This window comes from Globicephala melas, chromosome 1 (genome assembly GCF_963455315.2).
Source record: "Globicephala melas chromosome 1, mGloMel1.2, whole genome shotgun sequence".
NCBI classification, from domain to species: Eukaryota; Metazoa; Chordata; class Mammalia; order Artiodactyla; family Delphinidae; genus Globicephala; species Globicephala melas.
In genome coordinates, this window is record NC_083314.1 from 4,100,102 (window position 1) to 4,118,626 (window position 18,525).

The 18,525-nt window shown below is 39.0% G+C and overlaps 1 protein-coding gene across 5 annotated transcripts in view; it reads right to left on the bottom strand.

Moving 5' to 3' along the window:
* The window catches only part of NEK7 (NIMA related kinase 7), a 150,326-nt gene that overhangs the window by 27,704 nt on the left and 104,097 nt on the right, over positions 1-18,525 (bottom strand). For all 5 annotated transcript variants that reach the window (XM_060293901.2, XM_030884080.3, XM_060293940.2 and 2 more), the window contains 2 exons: positions 4,970-5,064; positions 765-878 (listed from right to left, as the gene is read on the bottom strand). In XM_060293901.2, coding sequence (XP_060149884.1) covers positions 765-878; positions 4,970-5,064 — 209 coding nt within the window. The remainder of the gene's footprint in view (positions 1-764; positions 879-4,969; positions 5,065-18,525) is intronic.

Here is an 18,525-nt window from a genome sequence, read left to right on the forward strand (position 1 = left end):
GATGCATTAGGCAAAAATGGGAGACGTTTTGTTCAATGAAAAACTGGATGTTGGGTGGAGCCCAAACAACTCATTTCAGTGGGCTCCCAAAGCAAGCAAGGATCCAGCTCAGATCTTAACAAGGTAAAGTCCTCTAAGATTTTCAATTCTACCCAATGTACTTTTTACCACATCTACAGTGATAAGCACAAACATTTCCTACAGGAATCTGACTGCAGCAGTGAGGTGGTGATGGGACAGATCTTGTAAAAGCAAAAGGAAGGAGGGTAAAGCTGAAAGAATAAGACTGAGACGCATGCAGCTGAGAGATGTTTGCTTCCACTCTGGGAAAACATGGGCCAAAGGGAGGGAAGGAAGTGGTGCCAGAAGAGAAAGTTACAACTGTGTGCTGCTCTGAGACCATAGGCATGAGGAGGGACCCTGTTAAGAGGGGCCACTGGACATGCTGGTCGCCCAGAGCCTGGCTTCGGCATTAATTCTGCCCTCTGCCGTGTTTAGGAGGCTGCAGTCAGCCGCTGTTCCCATCCCACGTAGGAAGTGGCCGGTGTCACACCACGTGCTGTGCTGTGTTCCTTTCCACGTGATGAACTAACTGTGGTCACCTCTCTAACAGCCAAGCCTCCGAGAGAAGGAAAACGGAATGAAGGTGCTCTTTCTGCCACCTGTACTTGTCATTTGTATCAATGGATAAAAGAAGATTCTATAATAAAATGCAAACATCAGCAAAATGAACAACATGAACGCATGACTGAAAAATGACTTACCTCCTCTGAATAATGATCTGAAGGAAGAGGTGGGTAGTCACACTGCTCTATCTTCTTACACAGCGAGTACAAGTTCATTTTGTCGCCATAGAAAGGACTCTGTAACGCAGCCATCTGTAAAATGCTCCCAATGAAACTGATATAGTTACATGGTAACTTTAAGGGAGATTTCATCAAGTATATTACACTGCGGGGGGTGGGGGGGTAATTACAAATACTTTAAATAAAGTTCTGTAGGCATTTTGTGTTTCATGAATATCCTTTTCAGAGAATTACTGAGTAAGTCCTAAAAAGTCTTACTTCAATTTTTGGTTATTATTTTCAACATTTAAACTTCCCTAAAAGGGAGAAATGGTTAGCATATAATTATTTAAACATATACACACGCACACATACGCAGTATAAAACAGTATTAGAAGAATAAGAAAATAACTTAAGACTCTTTGTAAATACAATGCTACAGGAACGACTAGTATATCTCATGACTAGACAGACATCACTGGTATATATCAACCATGTAATGGTCACAATACAACAAAAATGAAACTGAAGTTAAAACTGAATTATAATCTAGCAATGCTTGGGGAACAGAACACATAGCATTTTATTTCACACGACAGTTTCTGTAGGAAAAGGTTATTTTGAGATAAAAAATGTCTTCTCAGTCTGAATGTTATAACTGATCCTCAACTAGTTCACAATGAATTAGAACTGCTTTTCTTTTTTGATGATGTCTCGAAAACACGAAATGTGCTCAAAAGCCCTAGGAGTCTAGCCGCTACTTCAAGGCATCCAAATGAGATTTTTATGTAGGAAAAAAAAACGACTCTAAGAATGAATGCCTTTTAAAAAGACATTATTGACTTTAACTTTAAGACCAGGTTCTAACTTGACCTGATTTCAGGTGTGAGCAAGGACTGCGGTTAGCAGGGTTACAAACTAAAAATTCAATTGAAAATGTTCGCCTCCTGAATCTTTGAACTGCGGGCGCGAGACTACAACACGGAGTACGACGCTGCCCCCAAGTCAGTCACCCTTTTCTACATGTGCTAATAAGTTTGATTTTGGAAGGACAATGTGTACATTCCCCAGACAGGCTGGGCGTGCGTGCAACACGCTGGGCCGAGCAGTGCTCCTTGGTGGGGTGGGCGTCGGCGGGGACACATGAGCTGCGAATGGCTCTCATCTGTCTGGGCCGCTGCAGGCAGAGCTTAACTCCTTCCCGGCCTGGACCGCGGGGCTGGGGGGGAAGCAGAGCTCAGAGCCGCCCGGCAGCCCTTTCCTAGATCTCCTGCAAAACCGCCTTAGGAACAGGTGTTCCCCACGAAGAGAAGAAACCCCCAAACAAGGTGCATGTCCCTAAACATACAAATTTCCACTCCATTTGAGAGGAAATTTCTAGAAGAGGGGCTACAATAATAATAACATGTTTTGTTGAAATGCAAGGACACTTTATGATAAAACACAATCTTTAAAATGCCCCCCTTGAAAAATAGACTGTGTGTATAAACTACTGTCTCTCCGTGTTTGCAAAAACCCTAAGTAAACGTCCGTATATTCATTATCATGTGCCAGGAGTTCATTACAGTACTTTTGTCTCAATACTGCAGTGTTAAAAAAAAAAAATCTGAATGTCCCCTAAGGAGTTAAACAGGAATAGTATATTTTCATGCATCTCCTGCTTTGACAGATGAAAAATGTCAACTGTCCTGTTTTTATTTTCAAGCTTTTGCACTATTCATCTGGTTCATTAGTGCATCTCGATGCTGCCCCTGACAGCTGCTCGCCCTCTCCTCCCAGCAGCTGAATTTTTCAGGCTAATTTGATCCTCCACACTGAGACGATCGCTAGAATGATTGACTTGCTCCCTGACCTCCAGGGTCCGACTTCCCTGATTAGTATTCTGGGGGTGTTGGAGGGACGAAAGCCCACTGTCTGTCTTTGGGGCTGGTGGCAGCTCTCTTTTTTTTTTGAACTGTAAGCCACCAACCTACAACCCTGGAAGGATGCAATTGCTGCACTGAACAATAAAGGAAATGTGTAAAACCTACTTTTCCATGTAAAGGTCCGTGTAGCAAAAGCACAGCATCTTGATTTTAATTAGTAAAGTCTACTTTGTTGCATATCAATTAAAACTGTACTGCTAGTTTTTTTTTTTGAGGTTTCAGGAATATCTGAAAGTCTAATTTTCTGAGTTTAAAATACGTTTTCAAAAAAGCCTTCCCACTCCTTCGTTGTGAATGGTAAATTCTTAGTGGAATACAATATAAAATATCGATGTGACGCTATGGCCAATTTTTTAAAGCTAAACTACTGGGCATTTTTATTGGCATTCTATTAATACAGAACCAGAAAGATATACAGCATCAAGGTAAATTAAATCCTTAGAAAAATTCTAGTTCTTCCCAATCACCTGCACAGAGCAACTAAGGAAATGTGCTGAGCTGAAAACTAATGTTACCATGTTAAATACTGTAACTCAGAACCATCCACAACACATAACACACATGAATGGAGGAGTGTCCAAAGAAATAATTTTTATTTTGGTGTTCAAGTATACATAAAAATGGGACACTGCCTCTCAAAGGCAAATCCAGAATGTGAAGAATTATTTCAGTTTTGACATGGGAGTCTGCTGGTCCTACAATAATGAGCAAACTTCCCAAAAAATGCTTATTACCTCAACTGAACTTTTTCTTTTTCATTGCTAAATTTAATTTCTTTAGTGGAAACCAATTTGCTGTTTACTTTTAGGTGTATAAAGGGAAAATGTTGCTTTGATAATATTATTAGACTACGGCCTGAAGGAATCTAAGGTCACCTAAACAGGTATAAAATATTTTAAAATGTACAAAGTGCCTTTTAAACTTTACAATAACTTAATATAATCAAATCAGTGCAACACTGTTCCAACCTATTAACATAATATAATATAGTAAGCATAAATCTCTTTTAATCTCACGTGAATACATACAAACATGTATTTTGTTCTATCACTAATTCATAACTTTTCTTAATAAAAATTATCCTAAGGATGTTCTTTAAGAACATTTTTAAAATCTCTTTCTTTTTAAGTGGTCATTAGTTTATTTAGTAGGAAGAACAATCTCAGGTTCCTTAAATTAAGGAAATTTGAACCTGCAATCTGTAAAATAATAATTAAAGATTATGATACACATTTTAAAAAACCTTCTGCTGCTCTACTTCCAAGTAAAGGTGGAACAATTAAAATAGATGATCTCATCATATATTTCATTTAAGTCAGGAAGACAAGAGACATAAAATAAAGAGTAAGAAATACACTGGTTTCTACCTATCCAGTTCAGATTTCCTTTGTATACCTTAAAATATGAAAATGATTCAATGTATTATTTTCCTTCATTTTATTTTATTAAAAGAGTTACCGAGATGTAGGTTAAGTTTTAGTTAACAGCTTTGACTGAAAGCCTACATTCCTAGGAAAATTACCATTCAATTAAAGAAGTAAATTACAGAAGTCCCTAGCATGAGTGTTCTCTGATACCATTACTATATAACATGAATATGAAATGTGCTCATAGCATGCTTTCTTCTCTTCACTCAAACTGTCACACTGCAATACTTGCTAGAGGATCTATCTACATGATTCCACCTTCCTTTGATAAATTATCACCAGTAGAACAGGTGAGAGAGAGTATTTCACTGAGCTTTACCAATATAAACCGTTACTCACGGAAACTAAGTGATAACCTAGAAGAATTATCTGTCTACAAACTATCCTTAAAGCTGAATTAATCTACATAAAAGTGAAAAAAAATGTGACAAAGCTATTTACTATGCTTTCATATTTTACATCCATTCTATTATATCCATCCTGTTATGCATGGGCAACAGTTTTTTTTTTTAGTAGATCTTCAAATGTGTATTTTTATAAGTAAGATTATATAGCAACATTATATTAACATAAAAAACATTTAAGAAATAAAACTCCCATCAAAAGGAAACAATTTAAAATTATATTAGAGGAAGTAAATGTGTAGAAATGTACAGTTACTAAATTTCATTATACGAACAGTTACTAAGTCAATGAATTAACTTCCTCATAATTAAAAAGCTAATTCTTAAACATCACCCAGAAAAAAATAACTATATACTATTAGGATAGGGGAAGTATATTCCAGTAAGTAAAACCTCTTCAATATATGGAATTTATCACCATTACCTACCTCATACAGTAGACAGCCAAGGGACCAGATGTCAGATTTGAAGTTGTACCCATTTTCATGTATTCTCTCTGGAGACATGTAATAAGGTGTACCCACTGCAGAAAGAAACCAAATAAAACAAGAGAAGGAAAAGAATGAAGATGCCGCTGGGCTAAGAAATTACATCCAAAATTCCAGATTTAAAATGTCATCAAAATAATTCATTAGGATCAGAAGATTGCGCTGGGGAATACTCAAAACTTTTAAACTTCCTCTTTCCTCCCTGATCCTTGAACAGCATGTTTACAACTATCCCACTTTAAAAAGGGTGTGGTGGGTTACACTTTATTTCCTTTTGATCAATTCAGGGAGAATCTAGGGAGCATAACTAAAGAAAAAGAAAGGAATTCTAACACGAAAATCTACTAAGTGACTCACATTGATTTCATTTCTTGATTTTTTTAAACATGGCTTGTATATCCCAAATAATTAAACATGATGATATAATAATTTTAAAATAAACAGCAATACATAACTGAGTAGAGTACGTATAAATAAATCATACTTATTAACTTTTACAGAAACATCCCTTAGAACATTGTTGTGACTCTTAAAATTACAAATGATATAATCATTAACCTTCAGTACCTTACTCCCACTTTAGAAAGAATAAAACAGACTTTTGTACATCAAAGGGTTATATAATAACATATGTGAAAGGTCACTGACATCTCTGAAAAAATGTCCGAGACTATTGCTACTGAGAACTTTATAGAGACAAGATACTCCGGATAATTTGGGGGTTTGCTTGTTTCGATGTGTGAGTACATTTTTTGTTTTTTTATGACCATTTTAGAAAATGTGAACATAATATAAGGAATGCTAATATAATACATTTAATTTAAAATGTATTAAATATCTTAAAATAAGTAAGACATATACATTATATTTTGAAGGGTAAAAAACACTGAAGTGACCTTGGAAGTGAATATCTTAAGTCTCAAACTTAGATGACTATTATTTCACCATCTGCCTAAAGCTTTTTGCCAAATAGAAAATCAAAGTTTGAGAACAATATTTAGAAATTTTACTTGCTTGAGGCAACAGCTACCAAAACTATGCTGCTGCTCACAGAGAAAAGCACATTCCCTTCTTCTACTAATTTTTAAGTACTCCCTAGGAGTTAGTAAATCCAATGAGAGTGTAACTCAGAATGCTGAACAGCGGTGTTTCGTCAGAGGCAACAAGAAGAGGCACATCAACAGTCAAAGCATCATCCTCAAAGGCATCATCCTCTTCTTCCAAAAGAATGAAGTTATAACCTAACGGTTGTGTGGAAACTATGCTGGGCTAAAAGCTGAAAACATCATGAACCAGCTATTCACAAGAAATCCGATCTATACTGGAATCCATTTTTCCTAGTAATGGATGGTCCTAGTCAGAATGGATGAAAGGGAGGTACTTACAGAAGTGAAGAAGTGAAAAAAGGAGTATGCAAACAGGAGGATAAAAGAAATTTAAAGTATGAAGTATTCGGACATGATATTTGAGGCAAACTTTAAGAAAGAAATGATTTAATTGCAGCATTTCCTCTGAAGACAAACAAGTAAGTTTGCCAAATTCTCTCAGGGTGAGAAAAGCCAAGAAACTTTTAGAAATGGCTAGGTTTAAAGAATTTGCATTATTATTGAGTCAGATAAACACAAGCTCTGCAGCTTTGGGCGCTGTGGCCCCTTCCACTTGTAGTTTTCACAAGAGACACCAACTGTGGGCATACTGAACGCTCTCCATTCAAGGGGGGAGGGGTACAGCTGGAATAATAAATGGCTCTGTACAGGCTCCCGGACGTGAAGCCAGTGACTTGCAGTGAGGGATGTGCAGAGAGAGGCTTCACGGAATCCACAGGGGGCGACTGAAAACAGTGAGGCTTGAAGGTTCAGAGTTTACCAAAAGCAAAGGTAATTTTAACCAGTAGCTCTGGGAAACCTGCTGATACATTAGGGGTTTGATGTGAGTGTGAAAGATTGATGAGAGGGAAAAAGAAGAACAAATGCTTGCATTTTACAGAGATTAGCCCCAGCATCACACCTTAACTGCCACACAGACCCAACACACGGCCGGCCTGAGAGCCAAGGAGGCAGAGAAGCGGGATGATTAGGAATCCCACTAAACTAAACCTAAAACCTGAAAAACTGCAAGGTACAGAAGAGCCTCTTAGGGCGCTGCTGGAGGTCATTACCAACAGTTACACACAGAGTTAACGCTGTGGCTTTAAACCCAGACGAAGGTTCTCCTTCATATTACCAGCAACCAGCGTCTTTATACTAAATACGCATGTTTGGGTATTTCAATTATGTGTATCTTGCGTATATAATAAAATGGAAATCTGAGTATGCTACTCACCTCTCTGACCGACACATCATGTCCAAAAGCGTCATTAAGTGGGAAAGGAGAAAGTCTGCCTCCTGCACTATGATTACTGATGGGACAGACTCATCACTAAGCGCTGAGCCCGGGTGCGAGAGGCAGGTCTTGCCCCCCACCCCATGTCTCCCTGACCTGCCCCCGCAGGGCGCCTCCGTCCTGGACGCCGACACTGAGCACAGGCTGGGCCCCTGCCCACCCTCGCCCGTCTCTACTGGGCACAGAGCCGCAAAGTTTAAGTGCCCAGGAAAATGCGAAATGCGTTTAAATGCAGTGAGACGTTCTCCACATTTCAAACTTAATGAATACATGATTATTTCCTAAAAACCTTTTTTTCTAAAATTCATGACAGCTGTGTGTATTAGTGCTGTTGCCTCAAGAATGTGGTGACTTCTTAACGACTGTACAAGACAAGGGGGCGGTGCAGAGTGACATGATTAGACACTAAAACGACCACGCAAAGTACTATGCGTCGAGGAGCCTCAGATGGCAGGACGCATGATTCCACTAGTCTTTCCAGAATGCGTGGCTGGAGGTAAAACGGGAATATATTTCACTGCAGCAGATACTTAATGTCATTTTAACCTCCTGACAGGAGTAAAAGTGAGTAAGAAACGGATGATAACATTATAAAACACAGAAAGTCTGATACTAGAGGAAAATTGTTAACAACTGAAAATGCTATCTGACCCTTCTTTATAATAAGACAGTCATTCAAATATTAAAAAAAAATCCATTACGTTAATTGACTTATTCTAGCTATATGAGAAAAGTTTTAAATGGGAAGTACTCTATTAACAATAAATACATCCTAAAATGTATCCTTAACAAAATGAAGACTGATTTTCGCAAGTTCTACAATATGTTTAAGAAAGCCAAAAACTTCTCTTAACATGCTATTATAGAATAAACTAATAACTTTCAATTCATCAGAGTAAGTTACATACAGAATTTTTTCAATAGTTTATAAACATTTAGCAATTTCTGCAAAGACTTGAATGAGAAAAAAATAATAGAACCACTGAAGCATCTTTTTATGTGGTTAGATTTGGGTTGCTATTTTTTTGTTTTGTTTTAAGTAAGGGAGGAAAGGAAAAATCAGTCAAAGGTCAGGAAATCTGTTTCACATGTTACCTTTGCCACCAACTAACTAGGACCACTTAACTTCTCTTTTTATTACTTTCCTCATCTGTAAGGTGCAGTGATGAAGAAGATGAGATCGTTTCTGAGATCTCTTTGCTCTCAAATTCTCCAGCACTCATAAAAACCCTGCAAACACCCATACAGAAAGTGAAGTGGAAAAAAGTAATATATTCCTGTTTTAAACTATTACCTAGGACAGTTGACTGAAATGTTTTATGTCAGAGGGTAGAAACAAGCAAATTCAGTTTAGAAATGTTGCTTCTTTCTCTCAGAACAAACTGCAGAAAAGAAAGCTTTGAACATTCCTTGTTGGGAGAACTGAAAGAACACAATTCATCTTAAACCTCAATTTGATTTAAACACACACACACACACACACACACACGAACACACACAACTTCAGGGAATAGGAATTAATTTTCGTTTTTTCCTTCTTACTCTTAAGCCAGCCCAGAAATTATGTTGGCAGACGCCATGGAGGCCAAATTTACTTAATTGTAAGGAGTATTATCTGAGGTCAGTACAGAATGGCTGAGTGGTAGATCAATATTTCTTCTACAAAAGACATTTGTTAAATAAATTTTTCATCTTTCAAGTGTAACTGATAACATTTAAAAACCCAGAAAATTTTCTAGTTACTGTTTCTCTGCTCCAGGCACTGTGTTAAATGGATCACATGTGTTACCTTGCTGAGCTTTTTAACAGTTTATCAGGGCCCACACTGTTCTAGGTGCTGGGGAGACAGAAGTAAACAGGCTGAATCCTTGTCTTCATGGGGCTCACTGGCTAGTGAAATGGGGGCTATTATGAGGTAGTTTATGAATTATTTTATTTTTGGCCACATTGGGTCTCCGTTGCTGCGCACGGGCTTTCTCTAGTTGCGGTGTGCAGGGGCTACTCTTCGCTGCGGTGCACGGGCTTCTCATTGTGGTGGCTTCTCTTGTTGCGGAGCACAGGCTCTAGGCACGCGGGCTTCAGTAGTTGTGGCACGAGGGCTCAGCAGTTGTGGCTCGTGGGCTCTAGAGTGCAGGCTTGGTAGTTGCGGCGCACGGGCTTAGCTGCTCCGCGGCATGTGGGATCTTCCCGGACCAGGGCTCGAACCCGTGTCCCCTGCATTGGCAGGTGTATTCTTAACCACTGCGCCATCAGAGGAGTCCCCAAGAGGTAGTTTAATGAGATGTTACTACTATTATTCTTGTTGTAGAGAGGACGCAAAAGGAAGTCAGGTAATTTGCCAAAGATCACGAAGCTAGTAAGGTGTGGATGTAGAATTCAAGCCAGGTCATTCTGTCCCTTGCATTTAAACAGTTATTTCATTAAAATTGACGACTGGGAAATAAGACTGGGAAAAAAAAGTCTGTATCTTTCCAAATTAAGCAGCAGAGAACTCTTCTACAAGTCTCAGCATGTACACACCAAAGGCCAGGAGTGAGGGTCAGGGTTCAGTGCTTCTCTGCAGCTACTCTTTTTCAAATAGATACTTTTTATGGTAGCTGAGAGGTTAAACATGCACAGTTTACAATTAGATAACAGCTTCTTCCCAGCCTGATTATTTAAGTCAAGAAAGGACTGCAAGTTAAAAATAAATCCGTGAAAGTAGTCTTTAATACTGACCAGGCATATGCTGCCTTTAAGCCTCCAAACCACGCTGAACTATGATGGGGTACACGCCAAGGAAAGACCCACAGAGAGGTGCTAGGGAAGGTGTGGGAAGGACAAGCACGTGACCACAGGTGGCACTTGGCACCAAAAATGAAACTGCTTTAAAGCCTGGTTCAAGAACACTAATTTTCCGAGTTGTAATCAGAGGATATATCACACTTGGAAATAGTGTGGGGAGCATGAATTGTACACTCAAGAGACCCCAGTGTGAAAATTCTGATGCTGGTGGAAGGACGGCCATGCGTTTACTCAGCTGGCAACATTACAAAATCAGAGAACCATTGTCTCATTTTGAAAGGGAAAGAGGAGTTCAAGCAACCCTGTAACGCAAACAACAACGACAACCACAACACAATTTCCCCCCAAGAGGTTTCAAGTATTTGTCCAGCACAAGGACCAGTATCAGAGCCCCCTAGCCAGCTCTTTGTAAAAATCTATTCCATCCTCAGGAGGTACAACAAGCATATATAATAACTAAATCACACACGTACATGCAAAAAGGAAACTATCTTTGCTCTTCCGGGAGACATTAAGAAAGCAAGTAAAATGCCATATTAGAACATGATTAAGCCGTTTTTTTTTTTTTTCTCCTTTTCACTAGAGCAAGCCGTCAGACAGGAAACACTTCATTGTAAATAATAAATGCAACTTTGATGCAAGTAGATTTGCTTGAATAGCAGATAACTACCCTTAATTACTTACATATACCTTTGGAGTACATAATGTGGTTATATCTTATGGCAGTTTAATTTTTCTAATTAAGTTTTGTTAAAATTGCTTTCTGTTTCTGTCCATGAGGAGGCAAGGCACTCAAAAGCAAGACTGGCACAAAGGAGAGACGACCCTTGAGGATTAAACAAGCTTTTGTAAATAATTAAAAAAAAAAAAAGAACTGTTAATAAACTAATAGTAATGATAGAAAAGGACTTGCCTGCAAAACTTACATGAATGCAAGTGTGGTATTTTCTCCCTTGAAAAGTAAACACATATCACTGATGAAAGTCTATAATTAAAAATGGGAAATTTTAACGTTAAGACATCTGTCTAAAAAAGAAAGTGCTTAATTTCAGTACTGTGAACTTCCATTAAAACCTCTGACTTTTAAACCACGTCACCTTACCGGGCTTTAGAGGAGGACACCAAAGACTCTCCAGCCGTCAGGCCGACTAATCCGGGGAGGCGGGCAGCACTTTGGCACCTGGTGTTACGCCGCGAACGTCACATCACACGGCAAAGGGATCTGAAGCTAGGGAGACTACCCTGGCCTGTCCGTGACATTTGCAAGGGCAGGGGCAGGGGAGATTCCAAGTGTGAGAGGGTCTCCACCTGCCACTGCGGGACTTGAAGATGGAGGAAGGAGGAGAAGCCAATGAGGGCAGCTTCAGAAGGTGAGGCAGCCTCGGGAGGACACAGGAAGGAAAAAGGGGCCTGGGTCTGGCAACACCGAAGACCTGGATTCTGCCAACAACCCGGATAAGTCACCCCTCGAAGCTCCAGAAAAAAATGCCATTCTGCAGGCACCCTGATGTTAGCCGGGTGAGAGCCATGTTGGAATTCTGACCTACAGAACTGCAAAAATAATAAATCTGTTGGTTTAAGCCACTGCATTTGTGGGAATTTGTTAGGGCACCAATAGGAAAGAAACACAAATGCACTGACGATTCATTCACGCGTCACGTGGGCCAATTCCACGTGCCGAGCCAGCCACAGGCCAAGAACCCCACAGGAAATGCTTGTGGTTTAAAGCATCCTCGACCTCTACGAGTTCACTGCACAGTCTGGGGATGCGATGAGGTACATTCTTTGAGGGTATTTTTTTGGAGGGGGGGTAGAAGCCAATACATTTACCATAAGAAGAATAAAATAATAAAATGGTGATCTTTTATCATTTAAAAGAGCTCTGGTTGTTCACTAACTGATAAGGACCCTAAACCAGGTAATCACAACCACTTTAAAGATTTGAATTAGAGATGCAGAAGAGAAAGCAGTTCATGTGCTACATGGCACTCAGTCCACAGCTGGTGTTTGAAGTTGGGTGAGTAATAATTATTATTATAAATGTTTTAAATTGGCCAAAATAAGGTCCCTATCACAAGTACATCCAGGAGGGAAAATTACAGATTTATTGATCAAGAGAAAACTCACCAAGGACCAATACTCTAGCACACCTCATGAATCATTCTGGATTTAAAAATAATCTCTCTGCTCAGAATCTCCTAATTCAGAATGATGGACACTCCCTAAGGCTATCCATGGCTCCCTCTTCCGCAACCCCACCCCCACCCCGGGCACACAATCCCATCAAGAGAGCTAATTACCCTTCAGGTGCAATAGCTACAAGTATGTCACAAAAATAAACAAGGAGAGAAGGAGTGCAAACCACATAAACAAATGAATGAGGTATGTTTCCTTCATCTCATGGACAATGAAGGGGGACAGCGCTCACCTTCACTGTTTTCGGTTCTCCTCTTCCTGAACACCTGCGAGAATTATTCATCCACTCCTTTAAGATGGATGCGGCCACGAGACTTGTTGTAGCCAATAAAATACGAATGGGAATTAACGTGTTACACTCAAGTAGAAAGACTTAACTAAGAGCCAGTAAGTGATTCTCCAGGATCTCTTCGTCTCATGAAGATCACACAAGGCTGAAGCCCCCTGAAATGCCAAGTGACCACCTGGAGGGAGGGTGGCCACCGGGACCCACACGGGGGCCCACAGCTGACTCCGGGTGACCAGAGAAATAATACGCTTCAGTGCTAAGCAACTAAATGCTGTTATTGTTTCTTCCTGTGGCATAATCTAACCTATACTTACTGATATATTTAGTTAAATCCATCCTTTGATGTGTAGCCTGTCTCTAATTCATTTGATCAGTATGCACTGAGCATCTACTATGTGCAATGCCCTCTCCTACACATCTGAGATACATCAGAGAACCAAAAACATGAAGAACCCGGTCCTCATGAAGCTTCCACATGGCTGAGGCAGAAAGACAGAAAGCACTAAGCGTAATAAGTGAGTAACACAGCATATTCGAAGATACAAAGTCCTACAGGAAAAACAGAAAAATGAAAATAGGATAAAGGATCAGGAACCGTAGGGATGGTGTGTGGGGGGGTCAGGTTCAGTATTAAACACAGAGAGCTCGGTAATCCCCACCCTAGCCCCACACAACATGAAGGCACAGAGGAGAAAATGTGCTTTAAAAGTGCCTGCAAATAATAAATGCTGTGCGCGTATTCACTGCTACGTTTGCTGTTGATATTTAGTAGCCGTGGACGATTCCTCTGGGTCATTATCACAGGAAATTAGGGCAGTTTGATATGGTTTGACTAACAATCATGTATTTGGATTATTTTTAAATAATCCAAGGTGACATGAGAAAAATTACACCTTGACTGCCATGTTCCTACTGCACAGGTTTTGGTGAAGTTTTAGTTTTCAGTCTAGAAGAGCCGCTTCCTTAGAAATATCAGCCCCAGTTGCTGGTAGACAAAATGGTTGTAAGAAAGACTTCTGTCCCGTTTACTTCTGAGTCTTGGGCATGCACAACAGTCAAGTGCAGGATGGGGGCAAATTGCACTTTCACCTGCAGGCCCCTCAGCTATGTGCACAGCGGGATAAGGTAACCCCGACGGAGGGAAGTAACAAGTCAGAAAACAGTGGCAGAGTCAGGGAAAACGCCACAAGGTCCGGATACAGCAAAAACATACAGTGCCGGGTGGGAGAGGGACCGCAGACTGGGGAAGCTCGCCTCACTGGTTTCCATGTGCAAAGCCCGTTCGCCTCCTATGCCTCAGTCTCCTGGGCTCTAGAAGGGGAACAGTTTGCATCCATGGCTCACGTCCTCCTGCGAGGACCTCAGGGAGCTGAACGGCTGCAAACTGTACAGAACAATCAGGCACATTACTCCCCACCTCCAGGAGCACAGGCAACTCTGTAAATGACTGCACTACGTCTGACCAACCGAACTGGCCAGAGAGCAGGACAGCAGAAGGTCTACAAGGAGAAGGCAGAAAAATGGGAATCTGTCTTTAAGTAAATGGAACAGCATGAAAAGTACTGTAAACACAGACTAATGTTTTCCCAGTTGCAGGTTATCACCCATTAATGAGTTGGGAAATCAACTTTAGTTGATTTAGCACCTGTGTCTTTGAATGAATCAGTTCAGGTATTTCAACAGAATAAATAAATTTCACATGACTTCCCTCTCCTCTTCTCCCCACACCACTGTCATGTTAACATAAGCAACTTCACGTTCATACAGCAACTTGCAGTGTTCAGAAAACATGTTTGCGTTCATTTTATCATTAGGTTAGGGGTTGCTTGACATAGGATGGTTATTACCCACATTTCCATTTTTAGAAACCAGGAAACTGAACCTGCAAAAAGTGAATGAAGGGCTTGTTCAGGGTCCTACAGAAGAATGGGCAGGTAAATCCAGGTGTCCTCTGTTCTGTCTCACGTTCAGAACAAGGCAAGAGGAAAAGCACGGCGGATATCATGAGGTAGGTGGGTAGCCAAAGACGGGAGTGGGCCAGCGGACACCGACCTAGAGGACCCCAAACGCGAAGCCAAGGACTTCTCACGATATTCTTTAGGGCACAGGGAACAGTCAAATATTTGGAGGAAGTAACATGATCAGATAATGTCTTTGGGGAAGGAATATTACAAACAAGGGAGGATACTTTCCTAGTCCAAACATGAAGTTGTTGTGGATTAAGGAGGACAGGACAGAAAGTGGATAGACTGGGAGACACTGTGTGTGGTGGGAGCAGAAGAAAAACTAAAGGCCTCTGAGATTTTTTTTTTTTTCAATTTTGAAGAACTGAACATGGTCTGAACATCCAGCAACATCAGATTTAGTATCTGTAATTTTAACCCTGAATTTAAGGAATTATTATTATTCTATGTTGACATACTCCTTAGTGAAAAAACTGGTTGTGAAAACTGACTGGAAACGTGGCCACCTACACAACTTCATTTCCTACAGAAAATGTGAGAGAACCAGAGATTTTATTGCATGTCGATATGTTACCATGTAATTAAATGATACAAATAAGAGATAGAGGGCTTCCCTGGTGGCGCAGTGGTTGAGAGTCCGCCTGCCGATGCAGGGGACACGGGTTCGTGCCTCGGTCCGGGAAGATCCCACATGCCACGGAGCGGCTGGGCCCGTGAGCCATGGCCGCTGAGCCTGCGCGTTCGGAGCCTGTGCTCCGCAACAGGAGAGGCCACAACAGTGAGAGGCCTGCATACCGCAAAAAAAAAAAAAAAAAAAAAAAAAAAAGAGATAGAAAATGAAGAGACAACTGAAAAATTCAAGGACTTGACAATCTCTTAAGGATTGTTAAATACAAAAAAATTTGGAAGCATGTTCCTTACTAATGATTGAATAAAAATAAGTGAAAAATCTTTGATTTTTGAAAAAAATGTATTTTGAAATAAACAAAGTATAAATCTGTTACTACAACAAGATATTTCTAAAATCTTAGGTATTTTTGCCTTTTTGAATTAAATTCCTGAAAAAAATCTCCTTTACAAAATTAAACAAAATTTGGCATCAGAACAGACTTCATTCAAAGTAATCTTATTCGGATTTTCCTTTATGAACGATATACAGGTCTCATTCATTTGTAGTTTCACTAATATTTAAACCTGCACTGTGAATAAATAAATCATGCCCTACAGATTTAATCCTCAGCAAAATCAGAAAAAAAACAACATACTGTAAAACATACAGTTTATCATATTTTCTGTGAGCAAAATAAATTTGTAGAGGTGGCCACATTTTCAAGTACTTTTTGGAAAAATAAAAGCAATCTTTTATTTTTTATTATATTATAATTTATATATTATAAATTTCCAGTGTACAATACAGTGTTTCAATATTTTTACAGATTATACTCCATTTAAAGTTATTACAAAATAATGGCTAAATTTCCCTATGCTGCACTATATATCCTTATTGTTTATTTTAAAAGCAATCTTTTAAATTTGCTCTTAAAAATAAAAATATATGTCAGTAACACAGGAGGGCAATAATTCTTTAAAAGCAAAAATTAGGGTCAACTTGTCAACAAACATAAATCTATGTCACAATTTCTGTCCTTGTTATTTTATACATATTCTTTGTTAGCAAAGAGTTTTCCTGATCCTCCTACATAGGATTTTTATTGGGTCCAAATACCTTGGTAGGCTAGAGTTCAAACTTTAATTCTTGATGTTCAACGTACTTTGCTTAGTGAACTTCAGTTTCAAACCATCAAAATCTTTACTTCACAGACAAGATAGGCAGGAATAAAGCATGTTTTCTGATTTTAAGAATATTTTTCTCCAAATAACATGGAAAACAAAAATACTTGTGAAACAAATTATTTTTCTATTGATTCATTCATCCAACAAACCAGTCTCATTGCTACTTCCTCACTGTCTGTACTTCAGGTGTGTCTCAGAATGTTTTATAATTATGGGCATCCCCATTTATATGTGTGTGTGTCCATACACACACACACACACACACACACACACACACACACACACTACATGACCCTAAGTGAATTGATTTAGATTAAAAACTGACGTTAGAAATTCTTAATGAATTATTAAACCTATTAAATTTTTACCCTCTATATCATATAATAACACATCACCTAAATCTAAGACATGCATACACGTTTGTAAACCCCACTGAGGACTTTTGTAAGAGGCAGTGACAGGCAAGCTAAAGAAGCCCATTTCCTAAACTGTTAAGATTTGGTTTTCACACAGTATGCTGGACCCTATACTTAGGTATACTTAGGGTCAGGCAACTACGGCATGCTCAGAGCGACAGCCTGCAAAGCAGCAATTACACAATACATATATGTGTGCAGGAGCATGGATACGTGCAGTTGTGCCTGTGTGCCTGTATGTGTGTGCATGTGTAACTGTAACCTAGCATTTCTAAGTAGATTAACAACAGAGTGCTGTTAGGGTATTCCGTTCAGATGAGTAACAGTGAACACGTTATCTTCCCTAACGATCAGTGGCACTGGCTTGGAACAATCTAAAGTTTTCTTCACAGAAATCCTCTACTATTTGCATTGTCAAAGTTGGAACTTCCAAATAAAACTTTATTAAAGTGCTCTGAAAATTTATGCATTTCTTATGGAACTTCATATCAAATTTTCCTATCCTGAAAAAATTGTAATGTTCTGCAAGAATAAATGTAAAGTGAAAGAGAAAACTAAAACATTGTTACTCGGCATCAGTTGAAATTTTATTTTCTTAAAGTACTGGACAAAACTGAAACTCTGTGTAAAGGGTAAAGTATTATCTTCCCACCACTCCTTAATCTAGGACCCAATATCTTGTCATTCAGCAAATACTGATCAGGTGCCTACTTATGTGCCACACACTATCCTATATACAGAAGAATTAAATGACAGGTTCAAGGCCACACAGGACCTTTATGTCAAAAGCCATTTAAAAATGTCCAGTCAACTAATTCAGATGCTCGTTTCACAACATCATTATTTAGTGTAACTCACTTATTCCTCATCAAGCCATTTAAAATTGTTTTATTTCTCATTTAAAAACAATAATTTTATCCAAAAAATCACTTGTTTTCAATGATTTCATCTTTCACCAAAGATGGGGCATCATTAAATTAAAGCCAACTTATTTTTATCTTAATCCTTGTTTTATTTTGGTTGTTACCATTTTGACAAAGTCATATTACAAGGGGACAATATGATTTGAAGAGTCTCAGGAGAAGCTCTAACACTCCCTTTAAGTTATTCAATTTAAAAATTATTTCTTCCTAGTAATTATTGTTTCTAAACTGGACAACCTTCTTTCCATTAATATAATGTTGTAATAGCTACATTCAGTTCTATTTTAGGTACAAAGGACACTCGTATATTATCAGCTCTAGAATGAATAAATTACAAGCATCTTCTACTTTATAACTTAGGGGAATATCTTCCTCCTTAGCCACAGATCATCTCTAGGTCCCCCCTCTACAGCAATCACAACCATGTATGTTACTTTAATAAATAAACATTTACAAACAACTATAGTATTTTTAAACGGTCAGGTGAGGTCCTTTTTCAAGATATGGTTTATTCTTCATATTAATATTATTAATGTAAAAGGAAAAGGAAGGATCCATGGCAATGGTTAAAACTAGATTTGTTCATTGGCATTTTCTTTTACTAAATGCCTGCCTGAGGGTCAAACTAACAGAAGTATCCAACTGTCACATGAATGGACACATTATACCTGACAGGTTTCAGCTCAGGACCTGATGATTTTTAAAATAGTTTTATTTAGACTATAAAAGCTAGCATGTAATCTGTACA